Source organism: Phoca vitulina, unplaced genomic scaffold (assembly GCF_004348235.1).
Source record: "Phoca vitulina isolate PV1807 unplaced genomic scaffold, GSC_HSeal_1.0 scaffold40, whole genome shotgun sequence".
NCBI classification, from domain to species: Eukaryota; Metazoa; Chordata; class Mammalia; order Carnivora; family Phocidae; genus Phoca; species Phoca vitulina.
The window spans coordinates 3252871-3272159 of record NW_022589743.1 but is presented as its reverse complement, the minus strand read 5'-3'; the positions used below and the strand labels follow the sequence as shown (position 1 = coordinate 3272159).

At 47.7% G+C, this 19289-nt stretch overlaps 1 protein-coding gene across 1 annotated transcript in view; it reads left to right on the top strand.

Annotated features, from left to right (window-relative positions):
• The window catches only part of TTLL6 (tubulin tyrosine ligase like 6), a 34790-nt gene extending 15901 nt beyond the window's left edge, over nt 1-18889 (top strand). The window contains exons 10-16 of the mRNA XM_032429240.1: nt 3460-3685; nt 4987-5162; nt 7479-7667; nt 8695-8869; nt 9830-10111; nt 17776-18142; nt 18630-18889. Coding sequence (XP_032285131.1) covers nt 3460-3685; nt 4987-5162; nt 7479-7667; nt 8695-8869; nt 9830-10111; nt 17776-18142; nt 18630-18889 — 1675 coding nt within the window. The remainder of the gene's footprint in view (nt 1-3459; nt 3686-4986; nt 5163-7478; nt 7668-8694; nt 8870-9829; nt 10112-17775; nt 18143-18629) is intronic.
• Nucleotides 18890-19289: the final 400 nt, after the last annotated feature.

Below are 19289 nucleotides of genomic sequence, written 5' to 3'. Positions count from 1 at the left end.
CATGATTTTGCATATTAGGAAACAGGTGTCAAAGGTTAAGTAACTTGCCCAAGTTTCCACAGCTAGGAGGTAGGAGAGCCGCAACGAAAACTCCCGAGTCTCTACCCTTCACCACTAGGCCACACTGTCTGTCTGTCCACTCCGTGGTGTTCCACCAGGACACTCGGTGGCTCACATTCCATATATAGGCTTGCTCATTTCCATTTCTCCATCTTTGCTCAGCTCTAACCGAAAACATGGGAGAACATCCTTGAAGGACCTTCTGGCTCGCTAGGCTTCCATGTTGCCTTCTCTGATCTGGCTCTAGGTCCTGGTCCAGCCATATAGCCACTGTGCAGCCAGTCCTCTCTTTGAGCCTCTGTTTGCTCACTTAATCACATGAGAGAATTGGGGTCCATCTCTGAGGACGAACCTGTGGAATCTGAGTCAAACCACCCACAGGAACCTTCCCATCTCTGGACTCCCACCACCCTCTGGTCAACATCAGCCATAGCCCATAACTGCTCTTGGCTTGGTGCACACGTTTATCATGTGTTCTCAATTGTACTTAAACTCCTTGAGGGTTAGAGGGGCGCCCTGGCCTCTGGGTGCCTCCATGTGCCAGGCAGGGTCCTTCTTTCTTTCTGTCCCTCCCTTTTCCTTTCACCTTTCCTCTTCTTCCTCTTCCCCATCTTCTGAGGCGATCTGCTTCTCATGCTGACTGCCTCACCTGCTCCCAGTTCCCCCATCCTCAGCATGAGGCCAACTGTGTCCCCGGTAAACCCCCCCAGCAGCCGCACACTCAGCAGGAGCAATGAAGGAGGGGAGGCAGAATGACTGGAAATCTGGCGGGGCTTGGGGGCAGAGACCAGGTCCTCTGCATCTTTCAGGGTGCCTGGCACATAGCTGATGTGTTAAATTGAATTGGCTAACCACTGGGCATTATGAAATTATAGAATAATGTATATTCATTTTGATGTGCCTGAGTCATCAAGAAGAGGTTATGTTATGATTTGCAGTGTCTGTTATAAGAAGGCACAGAAGTGTATAATCTATTTTGGGAAAATTTATTTCCCAATTAAGCAAATTAAATACATTTTTTTTTACACTTGAATGGTTTGGCTTCAAGCGATCTGGAAAATTCATTTAGGTGCTCCACTCTATTCCCCAACAATGGCAGGTAGAGGCAAAAGTGGGCCTCTGTATTGAGCAGCCTTTGCTAATCTGTCTTTATATAAATGCATCCTTGGTTGTTTCATGTGTGTTGACCCCCAAAAGGGTCCTTAGGCTTCCCATGACAGTGGGGGGCAGTTTTTTAGGGTTCTCTCATTTCCCGAACTTTGCGTGTACTGCAGGCTCTTAGCAAGTTTGCATTGGCTGACCGCCCCTGCTTCCTCCTTTTTGGCCCCACTGGCTGGGGCCCAGTGAGCTCTTCGAACTGTCTTGTGAGCCATGTCTCTTGTCTTATTTTCCTCTTCACTCTTCACGCCCCTGCGTCTTTTCCTTTCACATTCCCACTTCCCATTTCAGCTCTGTGCCTATGAGTGGGTGTGGATGTGTCCCCACCGTTGTCCCTCAGACCCGTCAGATTTGCCTCCTCTCTGTATGACCCAGCTCAGAGCTGACCAGAGCACCCCTTTATTTATTTTTTATTATTATGTTATGTTACTCACCATATATTACATCATTAGTTTTTGATGTAGTGTTCCATGATTCATTGTTTGCGTATAACACCCAGTGCTCCATGCAGTACGTGCCCTCTTTAATACTCATCACCAGGCTAACCCATCCCCCCACCCCCTCCCCTCTAGAACCCCCAGTTTATTTCTCAGAGTCCATCGTCTCTCATGGTTCGTCTCCCCCTCCGATTCCCCCCCTTCATTCTTCCCCTCCTGCTATCTTTTTCTTCTTTTTTTCTTTTTAACATATAATGTATTATTTGTTTCAGAGGTACAGGTCTGTGATTCAATAGTCTTACACAATTCACAGCGCTCACCGTAGCACATACCCTCCCCAATGTCTATCACCCAGCCACCCCACCCCTCCCACCCCCCACCACTCCAGCAACCCTCAGTTTGTTTCCTGAGATTAAGAATTCCTCATATCAGTGAGGTCATATGATACATGTCTTTCTCTGATTGACTTATTTCGCTCAGCATAATACCCTCCAGTTCCATCCACGTAGTTGCAAATGGCAAGATTTCATTCCTTTTTATGGCTGCATAATATTCCATTATATATATATACCACTTCTTCTTTATCCATTCATCTGTCGCTGGACATCTTGGCAGAGCACCCCTTTAGATGTTTCCTCATGAACCATAGACATCCTCTGATCTCTGTAATAGGGTGACAGGTCATCTCAGTTTGCCTGTGACTGAGGGGTTTCCCAGGATGTGAGACTTTCAGTTCTTTTTTAAAAAAATTTATTATTTTTTGAAATTTTATTTGATTTAAATTCAAGTAATTAACATATAGTGTATCATTAGTTTCAGAGGTAGAGGTCAGTGATTCATCAGTTGCATATAACACCCATGCTCATTACATCACGTGCCCTCACCATCATCACCCAGTTATGCCATCCCCCCTCCCAGCAACCTTCAATTTCTTTCCTAGAGTTAAGACTCCCTTATGGTTTGTCTCCCTCTTTGTTTTCATCTTATTTTATTTTTCCTCCCTTCCCTTATGTTCATCTGTTTTGTTTCTTAAATTCCACGTATGAATGATATTATATGGTATTTGTCTTTCTCTGACTGACTTATTTCGCTTAGCATTGATACCCTCTAGTTCTAACCACATCGTTGCAAATGGCAAGATTTCATTTTTTTGATGGCTGAGTAATATTCCATTGTATATATCTACCACATCTTCTTTATCTAAAATCGGGACTGTCCTGGTTTGCCTGGGACAGTTGGTAACCCTATCTGTGGAAATGCCCCGGGGCTGCCTTTTCTTTGTGGATAGTCCTCAAGCAAAGTTTCTGTGTCTTTAGCATCCCCAGAATCCTGTCAGATGGCTGGGGTGGGACCCAGGTATTGGTGTTCTTAAAAGGCTCCCTATGTGTTTCTCATGAACACCAAAGGTTGAGAAACTATTTGCCATCAAAGCAAAACCATCATGTAGGGTGTTTGTTTTTTTAATATTTTTTATTCACCCATTAAGCTTTCCGCCTGGAATACCCAGTCCCTGCCCCAGCCTCACAGGTGTTTTCTGGGTCACAGTGTTAGTGCCCAAGCTAGGTCTTATGTGTCATTATCGGCACCCACTTCCAGGCTGTGGAGGCTTAAGTACTGTGGCCCTGTGGCTCCTGCAGGCCCCTCCTGAGCTGACACAGCCCTGTTGTCACCTTGGGTCCTGGGTGTCTGTCCCCATTACCTCTGGGGACTTAACGTCTCCAGAAGTTTCTGGTTTCCCGCCGGAGATGGCCTTAGATGACCAGAGGTGGGCTCCCTTGCCTCACGGCCTGTGGTTTCCTTCCAGGAAGCTCTCCACCTTCAACATGTACATGGAAAACCATGGCTACAACATGGAGCAGATCTGGAGAGACATCGAGGATGTCATCATCAAGACGATCATCTCTGCCCACCCCATCATCAAGCATAACTACCACACCTGCTTCCCCAACCACACACTCAACAGTGCTTGCTTTGAAATCCTGGGCTTTGATATTTTGTTGGACCACAAACTCAAGCCCTGGCTGCTGGAGGTAGAGGGGCTGGGGCGAGGGGTGAGAACTGACTGCTGTTCCTGGGGTCAGCCAGTGTCAAGGCTCATCCCTTCATCCCCGGCTCAGCCAGATCATTTTAATCAACTTCCTGGCCAGGCCTGTTCATCCGGCGGCAGTGCTGGCTGCCTGGGGCTCCTCCCTTAGCTGAGAAGTGGCCACCAGAGGGGGGTAGATGGCCAGGAATTAGAGAGTTCCTTGTGCCTCCTTGAGGTCCACCCAGACCTGGAAACTTTGATCGCAGGCACAGAAAGACTCTAAAGACAACTTGATTTTTTGTCACAGAATCGTCTCCCAGAAAGGGGGTGTTCTTCATCAAAGCTGGATGATGATGTTCCAGATCAGAACCAGGCCTGGCTCTCAGGGGCTTGGGCCACTTAGGTCCAAGCACCAACAGAGAGTGGCCTGGTGTCTGTGGCCAAGGGAATGGGTGGGGAGCCACTCAGTGAATTTCCTACCTTCCCCAGACCCACAGCAGGGTGGATGGAGGAGGAAAAAAAAACATGTGGGTGGCTGTCTCTTTTCCCCATTAGACCTGCGCTCAGCAGCCCTCAAGGAACCCTTCAGTCCTCATTATAGGAAGTGGGGATTGGAGGAGCCAGGTGCCAAGTCAGAGGTGCTAGGGCCGGTTGGCACAGAGTCAGAGTCTTCAGAGGGCAAAGCCAGAATCATGGGTCCCCTTCCTGGGGCCTTGCCTTTCCTCCATTCCCAGCCCTTGTTCCCAGGTATAGGTGGGAAGGAGAATATGGCTGTTTGGAGCTCTTACACAAAGAGCGGAATTGGCCACCAGGCACAGGCCTTCAGAAACTGCTAGAAGTCTTCAAATGTTACAGAGTGCGTCTAAATGATCTGGTCTTTTCTGTGAGCAGGAATGAGGCCTCTCCCTCCTCCCACCTGCCTCCCCCTCGATCCTGGTGAGGGTCCAGAATGCATCACTCTGGCTTCTTCCCCACCTCCCAGCCTGGTCCTTTGGACTGCGCCCTTCCCTCTGCTTCAGGGCATGCTATGTAAGCGAGAGAGCACACCCACCAGGGGGAGGGAAAGCAAAGACAGGGCGCCCCTGATGCTTCTCAAGAGGAAAGGACTGAAATCGAAGCTGGTTAAACTAGAGGGGGTTCTGCTTTCTCCTCTCCTCACCATGGCTCCGGTATAGACTCCCTCTCCCTCCGCTCCATCTGGTAGCCAGGGCCCCATGCTGGGCTTCGGTAGCTCCCTGGAGGTGGCGTTTGGGCCTTGCTCCCTGCTTCCACGCTGGACAGCCCAGCCCCCTGCTGCCCTCACAGGTTAACCACTCTCCAAGCTTCTCCACCGACTCCTGGCTGGATAAAGAGGTGAAAGACAGTCTGCTATATGACACCTTGGTCCTGATCAACCTGGGAAACTGTGACAAAAAGAAAGTCTTGGAGGAGGAGAGACAACAGGGGCGATTCCGGCAGCAATGTCGTTCTCGGGAGACCAGGTGCAGAAGTGCCCCCGCACCCTGGGGACCCCATCCTCCATGACTTCCCCGCTCCCAGTAAGACTGGCCTGTCCTGGTCCTCGACAGCGTACTAGTTATGTGGCCTTTACGTCTCTTCTCTGAGCCTCAGTGTTCTTTCTGTGAAATGGAGCCAGTGATCTATAAGGTAGAATTAAATGAGATAAGGTGTAATAATAGGTTCATCGCAGTGCCTGGCACTATAGTGTGTGTTAGAGGTGGTGAAGAGTCTTGCCCGGCGGGGGCGGGCAAAATGAGTGAAGGGGGTTAAGAGGTACAAACTTGCAGTTATAAAATAAATAAGTCACGGGGAGGTAATGTAGGGCATGGGGACTATAGTTAGTAAGGCTCTATTGCATATTTGAAAGTTGCTAAGATCTTAAAAGTTCTCATCAAAAGAAAAAACATTTTTTTAAAAGATTTTATTTGTCAGAGAGAGAGAGAGAGAGAGAGCGATCGCACGAGCAGGGGGAGGGGCAGATGGAGACGCAAGCTCCATGCTGAGCAGGGAGCCCGATGCGGGGCTCAATCTCAGGACCCTGGAATCATGACCTGAGCCGGAGGCAGATGCTTAACGGACTGAGCCACCCAGGCACCCCCGCAAAAATTTTTGTTAACTGTGTATGGGACAGATGTTCAGTAGACTTATTGTGGTGATCATTTCACAATACACACAAATAGCGAATCGTGTTTGCAGACCTGGGAAACTAACGGAATGTTCTATGTCAATTATACTTCAACTTAAAAAAGTCATTACATTTAAAAAAAGAATCTTGCTTGGAGCTGGTGGGGAGTGGAGTCAGTTCTAACAAACGATAATCCTATTTGGAATATTAGTTTCTATTTGCAGAATGTGGCAGCTTGTACAGTTTTACTGTGAGCCTTTTTTTGGGCACATAAAAATAGGAGATTAAGTTATGGACAGACTATATATCATGGATATGAGTTTACTAATATAACATGAAGATTTAGGGATTACCAATCAAAAAATAAAACCGTTGCTTTATGGGGCGCCTGGGTGGCTCAGTCAGTTAAGCATCTGCCTTCGGCTCAGATCATGATCCCGGGGTCCTGGGATCGAGCCCCGCATCGGGCTCCTTGCTCAGCGGGAAGCCTGCTTCTCCCTCTACCCCCCCCCCCCCCCCCCGGCTCGTGATCTCTCTCTCACTGTATCTCTCTCTGTCATATAAATAAATAAAATCTTTCAAAAAACAAACCCGTTGCTTGATTTTTACAGAAAGACACATTAGTCTGACCCACCCCGTATCACTGGATTGGTGGGGGCGAGCGTCCCCTGCTCCCCGCATGGCAGCATTTGCCTGTAAACAGGGGCCTTGGTTCTGCGGAGTGATTTTAGTGTCTGAAGACTTGGAACCTGGCCGAGGAGACGACTGTGTTGCTTTTCAGACCCCGCGGCAGCCGCCGCGCCCCCATGAGCAGAGCCTGCTGAGTCTTGGGGACGGAGCTTTGGGAACTGGGGCAATAGCATCTGTGTTCGGAGGGCACTGGGTTTCTCAGAGCACTTTTGCCTGTGAACTGGCTTCCCTCTGAGGAGGGTTGGTAGCAAGGGGTATTGGATGGTCCTGTGGCTGGAGCTAAGGAGACCAGGCTTCTGGGAGGGGAACTGACTTGTGTGCAAGGTCCCCTCGCTGGGAAGTGGCAGGCCTGGGGCTGGAGTGCAGTGAGTGTGCTGCTTGGGATTCCAGAATAGCTTCCCCTGTGCCAGTGTTCTCCCCACTTCTCAAGGAGGAGGCAGCATCTGCTAGGGCAGAGCTGGGGCCCTCCCCTGAATCATCCTCTTGGTCATGACTTGGCCCTGGGTAGCTCAGTGCCCTCGGTTTGCCTGCTGTAAAAGGGGCTTCTCGTTCCTCCCTCCCTGACCTCCATCTCCCCGAGGGGCTGTGAGGGAGAATGAGATCATCGCAGCTCATAAAAGCACATCCGTGAAGCCCTCAAGTTTAGCCAAACACAAGCTGCCGTTCTCCAGAGGAGGGTTATAGGGGCTGCGAATGGGGAGGTGGCGACAGTCTGCCTCCTCAGAACTGAGCCAAGGGGAAGGGGGTTTTTGTATGAGGAGAGAGTCTGGTGAGCTGTCAGAAAGACCGTTCTGACCAGCTTTCCGTGCATCATGACATTGGCCGTCCCAAGAGGGCTAGAATCTCCTTTCGGCAAATACGGGCGGGCCATTGTTGTACGCAAGGCCTCGGCCTGGCCCCATGGGACATCCAGCTTGGCACATCCCTTCCAGGCTCTGTCCCAAGAAAATCCACGGCAGCCCTGTGTTCTGTTCCCCCCCAGGATGGAGGAGGTCAAGGGTTTTCAGGCCATGCGGTTGGAGAAAACTGAGAAGTACGAGAAGGAGAACCGTGGGGGGTTCCGCCTGATTTATCCTACTCTGAATTCGGAGAAGTATGACAAGTTTTTCCAGGACAACAGCTCCCTCTTTCAGAATACTGTTACCTCCAGGGCTCGGGAGGTATATGCCCGGTAGGAAGGCTCTGGGCGAGGTGGGTGGGTGTTGGGACGCGTTGGGTCGTGATTGACCTTCTGGGTGACCAGCCTGGGATGGTGAGGAGGGTCTTTGAGCTTTAGTCCCCAACCCAGAAGTTGCCAGGGGGGAACATTTGCTTTAGTCTCACAAGGACCAGGAATCATAAGATTCCTTGGTGTGGGGTGTTCAGTAGATATGTAGCTGTTCCTAGAAACTCGCTCCCGAGACAGGCACCTTCACCCTTCCCCAGAATTCCCAGGGAGCTACCTCCTGGATTCACACGGGCATGAAATCTAAGAACTGGAAGGGACTCATCCTGTCCAGTCCAATCCCTACCTATCACCTCATTTTTTTTTAATGATTTAATTTATTTAATTAAATTAAGAGAGAGAGACACAGCGAGAGAGGGTACACAAGCAGGGGGAGTGGGAGAGGGAGAAGCAGGCTTCCCGCCGAGCAGGGACCCTGATGAAGGGCCCGATTCCAGGACCCTGGGATCATGACCTGAGCTGAAGGCAAATGCTTAACGACTGAGCCACCCAGTCGCCCCCATCACCTCATTTTATGGACGGAGAAGTCAGAGCACAGAAGGGGTCATATAGTAGGCGATAACAAAAGAGGAATTGGGATCCCTGTCTCCTGACCCATGTGACTGCGTTATTCCCACTGCATCATTGGCCAGAGAGGCCCGGGATATAAAGTGGTCCAATGTGGGGGCCCCTTGTTTGGCCACCTACCCAGACCCTCTTCTCAGCCCCTGCCACGTGTGGGATTTGGCCTCGGGTAGAGCGGCTGACTTTGCATCACTCCTCGGATGCTATTCCCCAGACTGGGAATGGTGTGGTGGGAAGCATGGCTGTCCCCTCCACCTCCTGCTCTGGGCCCTGCAATCATTTGTGCAGGCTGGACACGCGGGGGGATGACACTGCACTCTTTGGCAAGCATCATCCCCCCCTCAGGGAGAGCGTACCCATTTGTAGCCCATCCCTAACCTCCATGACCCTCCCTGTTCCTCCTGGACAGGCAGCTGATCCAGGACCTAAGGCTGAAACAGGAGAAAAAATCCTTCCAAACGAAGGAGAAGAAGGTGGAGATGCAGGGGGAGTCCGCGGGCGAGCAAGCGAGGGGCAAGAGCACGAAGAGCTGCCGACAGAAACCACAGCAGAAACATCAGGCCGCCACCCTCACCTTCAAACAAGTAAACCCGGCTGGGAGGGGAGCGTGTGTGCCCGGCACCCTTCCCCGGCTGGGGCCGCCCCATGGGGGGTGCTCAGGAGACCACTACTCAGAGCTCTGACGCACTGAATGAATGGGGCTGACGAAGGGCTGGGCCACAGGAGGGGGAGCCTGGAAGTCGCGAGGAGCCTGGCATCCTTCAGAAGACTCTCACTGGTCTGCCCTTCTTACCTCGTCTGGTGGGAGGAAAAGCAGCTGGGAGGCTGAGCACGATCCCCACATAGGGAGCAGGCGCCAGGACTACTTATACTCCTGGGTCCCAACCCCAGTTTGGGTTAGAATGTTCCCCTCTAGCAGGCCAGGGGCACAGCTGAGAGAGGGGGCTGCAGAGAAGGGCTTCAGGGAGGCAGGACCCTCACCATTATGTGGGGTGATGGACCGTAGCTGGGTCCTTCCAACCCGCTCTGTGCTCAAAGTGTGGACCAGCCCTGGCTGGGGGGCCAGCAGTCCCGTTGTCCTACAGTCCGAATCTTTGGATTGCCCCTCTCTGCTTCACTGTCTCTTCTGACTCAGTGGAAAGACTCAGTTGGGTTTTTGGTCCATCTCCTTTTTCTTGAACCCTCACCTGAAGGAACAGGATGAGAGCAGGATATTTTTGTGTTTTTTTTGTATTTTATAACTTTGCTAGGGTCATAGGCCTTTTGAGAAACTGATAAAAACTATGATACTCTCTTGCCATAAAGTATACAAAGATACTGTTTTAAAACTGCAGTTTTAAGTGGCCCAAAGATCCCGTGAAACCGTCCATGAACCCTCTAGGAGTCCCTGCACCCCAGGATAAGAACCTCGGATTAGAGAGACTTTGATACCGATTGCTTTCCTTCTCCTCCTCCTCTCCGTGGCACCTCCCCTTGGTGCAGATGAATCTGGAAGTGGACAGAGCTGGGTTCCCACAGGCTGTGTTTGGTTTCCTCCTTCCCAGCATCTCCAGCCAATGGCATTGGTATCCTGCACACCTGACTTGCTCTTGAGTGTCAGAGACGCAAAGACAAATGAGACAGACAGCAGCCTCGACCAGGAGACCCCCACGAAAGGGGCCAGCCCTCCTCCCTGCAAGCCTATAGCTGCAAGACGATACACCTCTGCACCTGACCTGAGGCGCTCAAGCCTTCTCAGCTGCCCGGGGCTGGAGCTCAGTCAACCCATCTCCAGAGTCAAGGAGGTCAAGTCTGCCTCTGCAGTGAACGTACTCACCAGCACTGGGGTGAGTAGAGCGGTCTACCTCCCCAGAGGGCTCAGCTCAGGGGGCAGTGGTAGGAGTCTTGCTTTCTGGTCCCTTCTATCCTCCTGACTTGCTATCTCCTTTTGAGTAAGCCACTTAAGCCTCGATATCCCCACCTGTGAAGCCCAAGTTGTGCAAGAGCATGCATGCTAGGAGAATGGACCTATACTTTAAGGGCTTTTCCAATGGCCGTCTTCCGCACCCCATCTTTAAGCATGTTCCCACCTGCTGCGTTAGCTTCCTGTGGCTGCTGGAGCAAATCACCATGGACTTGGGGGCTGAAAACACAAATTTATTCTTTCACAGTTCTGGAGGCTAGAAGTCTGAAAACAAGGTGTTGGCAGGGCCATGCTCCATCTGAAGGCTCTAGAGGGAGGATCCTTCCTTGCTCCTTGCTAGATTCTGGTGGTTGCCAACAATCCTTGGAGCTCCTTGGCTTGTAGCAGTGGGACTCCAACCTCTGCCTCTGTTGTCACACGGACTCCCTCTTTGAATTTCTCCTCTGTAGATCTTCACGTGGCCTTCATATAAGGACACCAGTCATTGGACTTAGGGCTTACACAGATCCAGTACGACCTCACTTTAACTTGATTCATGATATCTGCAAAGACCCTATTTCCAAATAAGGTCACATTCTGAGCTTTGTGGCAGTGTTGAACCCAGTTCATCCCTTAAACAGTGTTTCTCAAACTCCATTCGTGTATGGACACCTGTTGAAGGAAAGAAAACTCTCTCAGATCCCCATTGTAGCCGTAAATAACTTTTATAGATATATACAAACATAAAACCAGATATATAAAATCTTTGTTTATAACTCTCATACAACTATGAAATCAAAACAAACATCACCAGTGAAATTCACATCAAAAATATTAATTGAATGTGACAGCTGATTTTTTATTTTTGCAGACACTAAGATGCCCCATGAATGTGGTACTGACAGTTCTAGAACGGGTTTTTTTGTGTTTACTGTAGTCAGGCCCACCAAAGGCTATGTGACGACTGTATTGTAAGTACTGGAAAACCTTCGGCATTGTTGGGCCTTTGCCAGGTCCAGGTGCAGTATGGAAGAGTGTGATGCTTTTCAAGTTCCTAACCATAGCCCACAGTAGAAATCCGTTTTATTTTATCCATCCATACACACACTGGAAAAAAGTTTCTAAAACAATGATGAGCCATACTACATATGGTAACTCCTTTGATATTTTTTATTCTCTTCTGTTCTGTTCTTTCAAAAATACCAGTTCCTGGAGCACCTGGGTGGCTCAGTTGGCTAAGCATCTGCCTTCAGCTCAGGTCATGATCCCAGGGTTCTGGGATCGAGCCCCATGTCGGGGCTCAGCAGGGAGTCTGCTCTGCCTCTCCCCCTGCTTGTGTTCTCTCTGTCTCTCTTTCTCTCTCAAATGAATAAATAAAATCTTAAAAAAAAATAAATAAAAATACCAGTTACAATCCACTAAATTAATTTCATGATTTATTAATAGGTTTACAGCCACAGTTCGATAAACACCTTTAAAAGAGTAGGCTTTGGAGGGGCGCCTGGGTGGCTCAGTCGTTAGGTGTCTGCCTTCAGCTCAGGTCGTGATCCCAGGGTCCTGGGATCGAGCCCCACGTCGGGCTCCCTGCTCAGTGGGGAGCCTTCTTCTCCCTTTCCCACTCCCCCTGCTTGTGTTCCTGCTCTCGCTATCTCTCTCTGTCAAATAAATAAATAAAATCTAAAAAAAAAAAAAGAGTAGGCTTTGGAACTTCATGACATTGGATTTCACAGATATAACACCAAAAGCAGGGCCACCTGGCTGGCTCAGTTGGAGAACATGTGGCTCTTTATCTCAGGGTGGTGAGTTCAAGCCCCATGTTGCATGTAGAGATTACTTAAACAAACAAACAAATAAACTTTAAAAAAAAAAGCAAGGGCGCCTGGGTGGCTCAGTTGGTTAGGCGACTGCCTTCGGCTCAGGTCATGATCCTGGAGTCCCGGGATCGAGTCCCGCATCGGGCTCCCTGCTTAGCAGGGAGTCTGCTTCTCCCTCTGACCCTCCCCCCTCTTGTGCTCTCTCTCTCTCTCATTCTCTCTCTCAAATAAATAAATAAAATCTTAAAAAAAAAAAAGCAAAAATAGGTAAGTGAGACTATATCAAACTTGAACAATCAACAGAGTGAAAAGGCAACCTGTGAAATGGGAGAAAATATTTTCAAACTATGTGTCTGATAAGGGGTTCATATCCAGAATATATAAAGGACTCTTACAACTCACACCAAAGATAAACTGATTTTAAAATGGGCAAAGGATTTATGGGTGGCCCAGTTGGTTGAGTGCGTGACTCTTGGTTTTGGCTCAGGCTGTGATCTTGGGGTCGTGGGGTCAAGCCCCCCCATTGGGCTCTGCGCTCAGTGTGGAGTTTGAGATTCTTTCCCCCTCTCCCTCTGCCCATCCCCCTGCTCTTTCTCAAATAAATAAATAAATAAATAAATAAATAAATAAATCTTAAAAAAAATGAGGGGCACCTGGGTGGCTCAGTCAGTTAAGCGTCCAACTCTTGGTTTCAGCTCAGGTCATGATCTCATGGGTGTGGGATTGAGCCCCATGTCAGGCTCCCTACTAAGCGGGGAGTCTTCTTGGAGGTCTGTGGCACAACATGGGTGTATTGTTAACACTACTTACTGTATACTTAAAAACGGTTAAGGTAGCAAATTTTATGTGTCTGTGTATGTGGGGTTCCTTTTTTCTTGCAATAAAAAAAAGAGTAAAGAGTATGCATTGGGATTTGGCTGCCTGTTTGGATCCTGGAGTCTCCTCTAATGACTTGCATCTAGTCACTCTTCTCTCCCTAAGCCTCAGTTTCCTCATCTGAAAAAAAATGGAATTTTGACACCTGGGTGGCTCAGTTGGTTAAGCGTCTGACTTCAGCGTAGGTCATGATCCCAGGATCCTGGAATCCAATCCCCTGTTGTCAGGCTTTGCACTCAGCTGGAGTCCGCTTCTCCCTCTCCCTCTGCCCCTCCTCCTGCTCTTGCACTCTCTCTCTCTTTCTCTCAAATAAATAAATAAAATCTTTAAAAAATGGAATTTTAATAATAGTACTTACCAGTGGATTGCTTTGAAGCTTAAATGGAAGAATACATGAAAATGTGGAGAGTGACACCTGCCACATAGGATTCAGGAAGCATTAGCTGCTATTTTAATATTACTGCGACTTCTTAAGACTGCCTTTGTTCTCTCTCATTAATCTAAGATGTAAAGTAGTACTACTTAACTCCAAAGAGATTTTTAAAAATAAGGCAGTAACATTTTATTTTTTTTCTTTTCTGGATTTCATGTGCAGAGGGTTAATTTAATAAAAAGCCCTGGTTCATTCAAAGCCTTTGCATCTTTCATTTATTTATTTTTCCCTTTTATCTCTATGCTCACCTCCCATTCTCCTATCCACCATCTTTTGTTAGTATGTTTCTTGGCAAAGTAGGGATTTTTTTTTAATATATGCATTTAAACTTTATTTAAATGTGATTGGGTCATTTATCTCATTCTATGACCTATTCTTTTTCTTGTTAAGCCTGTTTTTCTTTTTTTTTCTTTTCTTTATTTTATTTTATTTTTTTAAAATTTTATTTATTTATTTGACAGAGAGAGACACAGTGAGAGAGGGAACACAAGCAGGGGGAGTGGGAGAGGGAGAAGCAGGCTTCCCGCAGAGCAGGGAGCCTGATGCGGGGCTCGATCCCAGGACCCCGGGATCATGACCTGAGCCGAAGGCACACGCTTAATGACTGAGCCACCCAGGCGCCCCTCTTTTTTTTTTTTTTAAGATTAAATTTACATGCATTGAAATGCTCAAATCTTTTTTAAAAAAGATTTATTTAGGGGCACCTGGGTGGTTCAGGCATTAAGCGTCTGCCTTTGGCTCGGGTCATGATCATAGGATCCTGGGATCGAGCCCTGCATCGGGCTCCCTGCTCAGCGGGAGGCCTGCTTCTCCCTCTCCTACTCCCCCTGCTTGTGTCCCCTCTCTTGCTCTCTCTCTCTGTTGAATAAATAAATAAAATATAAAAAAAAAATAAAAGATTTATTTATTTTAGAAAGAGAGAGCATGTGCACACGCACATTGGGGGTGGGGCTGAAGGAGAGAGAGAGAGAAGGAAAAGAGAGAATCTCAGGCAGACTCCCTGCTGAGCGAGGAGCCTGAATGGGGGCTGGATCTCAAAACCCTGAGATCATGAGCCGAAATCAAGAGTTGGACGCTTAACCGACTGAGCCCCCAGGTGCCCCCCTCTTTTCAAAAGTTTAAGTAAATCTCTACACCCAATGTGGCTCGAACTCACAAACACGAGATCCAGAGTCACATGCTCTTCTGACTGAGCCAGCCAGGTGCCCCATAATGCTTGGATCTTAACTGAACAATTCTGACAAAAGAAATACACCCATGTATCCTATATCCCTATTGAAGTATAGAAATTTCTGACCTTTCTGGAAAGTTCCCTCCTGTCCTTTCCCAGGCAATTGCCCCCTGTCCTGTGCGTCCCTCTTCAAGGAATCCACTGTTCTGACTTTGACTTTTTTGACCTTGGACTATTTTGCCTATTCTAGAATTTTCTATAAATAGAATGATATAGTACATATTCTCTTGTGTTTGGTTTCTTTACCTCAGTATTATATCTGTGAGATCCATTCATGTTGTTGGGTTTATCAATAGTTTGTTCTTTATTGCTGAATTATATTCTGTTGTACAAATATACTGCAGTTTTTTTTTTGTTTTTTTAAAGATTTTATTTATTTGAGAGAGTGAGAGAGAGCATGAGAGGAGAGAGGGTCAGAGAGAGAAGCAGACTCCCCGCTGAGCAGGGAGCCCAATGTGGGACTCGATCCAGGGACTCCGGGATCATGACCTGAGCCGAAGGCAGTCGCTTAACCAACTGAGCCACCCAGGCGCCCATACTGCAGTTTGTTTATCATTCCCTTGTTGATGGACATTTGGGTTATTCCCAGTTTTTATTTTTTATTGCTATTGTGATTAAAGTTCCTATGAACATTCCTGTACAAATCTTTGTGGACATATGTTTTCATTTCCCTTGAATAACTACCTAAGAGAGGGTTGCTAGGTCAAAGGGTAGATCTATGCATAACTTGTAAAGAAACTCCAAAATCTTTATTTAAAGTGATTATATCATTGTACATTTCAGCCAACAATGAATGAGAGTTCCAGTTGCTCCATCTTTGTCAACATTTGGTGTTATCTTTTAAATTTTAGCCACCCTAATAGCTATTTGTGATTTCACATTGTGGTTTTAATTTGCATTTCCCTGATGATTAAGTGTGTTGAGCACTTTGCCAGGTGCTTGTTGGTCATTCATATATCTTTCTTTTTTTTTTTTTTAACAGAAATATTGGCATTCTTTTTCTTAAAAAAAAGATTTTATTTATTTATTTGACGGAGAGAGACCCAGAGAGAGAGGGAACACAAGCAGGGGGAGCGGCAGGCAGAGGGAGAAGCAGGCTTCCTGAGGAGCAGGGAGCCCGATGTGGGGCTCGATCCCAGGACCCTAGGATCATGACCCGAGCCGAAGGCAGATGCTTAATGACTGAGCTACCCAGGCGCCACCCCCCCTTTTATTTTTAAAGATTTTATTTATTTATTTGAGAGAGAGAGCATGAGAAGGAGGGGCAGAGTGAGAGAGAATCTCAAGCAGACTCCTAGCTAAGAGCAAAATTGGACACAGGGCTCAATCTCACGTCCCTGAGATCATGACCTGAGCTGAAACCAAGAGTCAGACACATAAACGAGCTGTGCCACCCAGGCTCCCCCATTCATATGTCTTTCTTTGTGAAGAGTATGTCAAGTTTTTGCTTCCCTCTCTTTTAAAAATTAGGATTATTTATCTTTTTATTATTGAGTTATAGGACTTCTTCATATATTCTGGAAACTTGCCTATTTTTCTTTTTTAAAATATTTTTTTAAAGATTTATTTATTTGAGAGAGAGAAAAATAGAGAAAGAGAGAGAGAGGCATGAGTGGGGGAGGGGAGGGACAGAGAGAGAGGGAGAGAGAATCTCCAGCAGAGTTCCCCCTGAGCACGGAGCCCGACGCGGGACTCAATCCCACAACGAGATCATGACCTGAGCCGAAACCAAGAGTCAGATGCTTAACTGACTGCGCCACCCAGGCGCCCCAAGAGGAAAGATATTTAAAAAATATATATGTATATATGTAACATATGTATTTGTATGTATATATATCATCTGATGTCATTTCTCTTTAGCCTGAAAAACTCTCTTTAGCATTTACTGTAGTGCACATCTCTCTGCTGGTGATGAATTTTCTGTTTTTGCTTATCTGAAAATGTCTTTATTTAGCTTTCATTTTGAAGGCTATTTTTGTTGGACCTAGAATTCTGGGTTGACATTTTTTTTTTTTCTTGCGGCACTTAAAAAAAATGTTCCGTCATCTTCCGGTGTTCTTTTTCTTTTTTAGTGAGACGTCAGCTGTATTCATAACATTTTCCCCTATATGTAATGTGTCATTTTTCTCTAGCTCTTCTCTTTATCTCTGGATTTCAGCAATTTGACTATGATGTGTCTGGGTGTCATTTCTTTTTTAAGATTTTATTTTTTTTAAAGTAATCTCCATACCCAATGTGGGGCTCAAACTCACAACCCAGAGATCAAGAGTCGCACGCTCTTCCAACTGAGCCAGCCAGGTACCCCATCTGGGTGTGATTTTATTTGTACTTATTCTATTTAGGATTCTTGAGCTTGTTGGTTTTATAAATTGATGTCTTTCACCAAATTTGAGAAGTTTATGGCTATTATTTCTTAAATATTTCTTCAAATATTTTTTCTGCCTTATTCATTCCTCTCTGTTTTACTGTCTCTATGACTACTCTAGGTACCTAGGATAAGTAGAATCATACAATATTTGTACTGTTGTGTCTGGCTTATTTCACTTAGCATAATGTTTCAAAGTTCACTCATGTTGTCTGCGGCCATACCACCCTGAACGCGCCCGATCTCGTCAAAGTTCACTCATGTTGTAGTATATATCAGCATTTCCTTCCTTTTTTAAGGCTGACTAGTATTCCATCCATTCATCTGTTGGTGGACATGTGGGTTATATCCACCTTTTGGCTATTGTGAATAATGTTGCTGGGAACATTGGTGTACCTACTTTTTAAAAAGGAGTTATCTAATAACTCATTTAGTATGTATACCTAGAAGTAGAAATGCTAGGACACAGAGTATTTGTAATATTGTTTAACTGAGTGTTTCCAGATGGTTCACCAGAATGGCTGTACCAGTCTACATTCTCATCCACAGTTCATGAGGGTCCCTATAGTGCCCCATCCCACCAACAGCTTTCTAATTTTTGCCAGTCTAATAGCTGGGAAATAATACCTATTTTTCTGATGGCCAATTTCTAGTGTTTAAAATCTCTCTTTTGTTAAAAACAAAAACAAAAACCCAGCGGAAGCTCTGTGGACATACCCACCATCCTCTGCCCTAGTGTTTAGCCAATTCCTGGTTAGGAAACTATTCTAACCTAATCTTTCTTGCTGCTGATGAGCTTGGCTTACTTAGTCTGTTTGTTTAAATCAAGAAGGCACGGGAAGGAGCCCTAGGCTTCCACAATCTCATTATGGACTGTTTTCTTCTCCAGCCCTTAACCTCACTAGAAACCTGCCCAGATCCTGCCACTCAGGTCTCAGACTCCCCAGAGTCTCTGCCGAGCGGGACCGGGACAACCAGCTCTGGAAGCAGTAGCCCCGAGGTGGATACGGTGGTCTTTAAATACAAGCAGCACCCCCTCCCCCAGGACCTCATCCAGGGGAAAGTATCAAAAATTTCTCTTCCAACAAAATCCCAGAGCTTCTTAGGAAGTCTGAAGCCAAGCTGGACTGCGCCGCAGAATGAGATGACGAAGCAGCCTCTGAGGTCAGAGCTGTTCACCAAGATTCCACTGAGGGAGAAGCTCGCCCTGTTCCCAGCTTACTGCAACCCAAAGCTGGGGCCGAATCACAAGTCACGTGAGTGCCAGTGGGTCCAGGCGTGTGCCAAGAGCTTAGGGGATGGGGTCGCTAACAGAAGCAGTCCTCGTCTTGGAGGAGGGCCCAGTCTGGGGTGGCAGTGGGGGATGCAGCCCCCGCCCTCAGGGGGCCCCCCCCCCCCCCCGCCTGGTGGTGGAGACATAGTCCACATCCTTAGGGAGTCTCTGGTCTTATTGAAAATACAAAAAAAGGTAAAAACAGAACACTTTTGACAAGCACCCTGTTCAACGATTCCTGGTTGTCGTTCAGGTGAGGCGCATTCAGCTGAGGGGCATTCAGTGGAGGGGCATGAAGTATGAAAACAGGGAAGAGAAGCCACTTGCAGGAGAGGACCAGAGGCGGGTTCCGGGTCAGGAACTTGAGCTGGCCTGAAGCCAGCGGACCCCAGTAGGAGGTGGCCTCCGCCGGCAGTGGGCGCCTCGCCCCACAGCACAAAGGGATGATGCCAATGATTTCGCCTTTCCAGAAACCCGCTGCCTGCCCTGGGAGTGCTCCTGCGGCAGCCGAAGCTCCGGCGAGAAGAGGCAGCTGCGTCTGTCCTCCGTCCTGCTCCTGCACGGTCCTCCCAGCCGCGACGTGTCTCCCAGTGATCTGCTGGTGGTTGCCACCCCAGCCCGACTGGATCCGAGGCCCAGCAGGAGCCACAGCAGCGCCGCGAGAGACCCGAGTCGGGAAGCGTACAGCCGTGGCCTGATCTCTGGCCCAAAAGGATGTGACAGGGACTAGGTAGGTCCCCCCATATTCCCTTCATGTGCTTGTTTCACCAGCCGGCACCGCGTGTATATATTTCTGGAACGTCGGGGAGGTAGGTGGATGGCTGGATTGATAAAAGACATACAGGTAAGTGAACAATTAAGACTGACCTCAGTCAGGGGGGCCTGGGTGGCTCAGTCGTTAAGCGTCTGCCTTCGGCTCAGGTCATGATCCCGGGGTCCTGGGATCGAGTACCACGTCGGGCTCCCTGCTCAGCGGGAAGCCTGCTTCTCCCTCTCCCACTCCCCCTGCTTGTGTTCCCTCTCTCACCAAGTCTCTGTCAAATAAATAAATAAAATCTTAAAAAAAAAAAAAGACTGACCTCAGTCAAAATGTGACACACACACACCCCCCCCTTGCAATGTGTGATTCT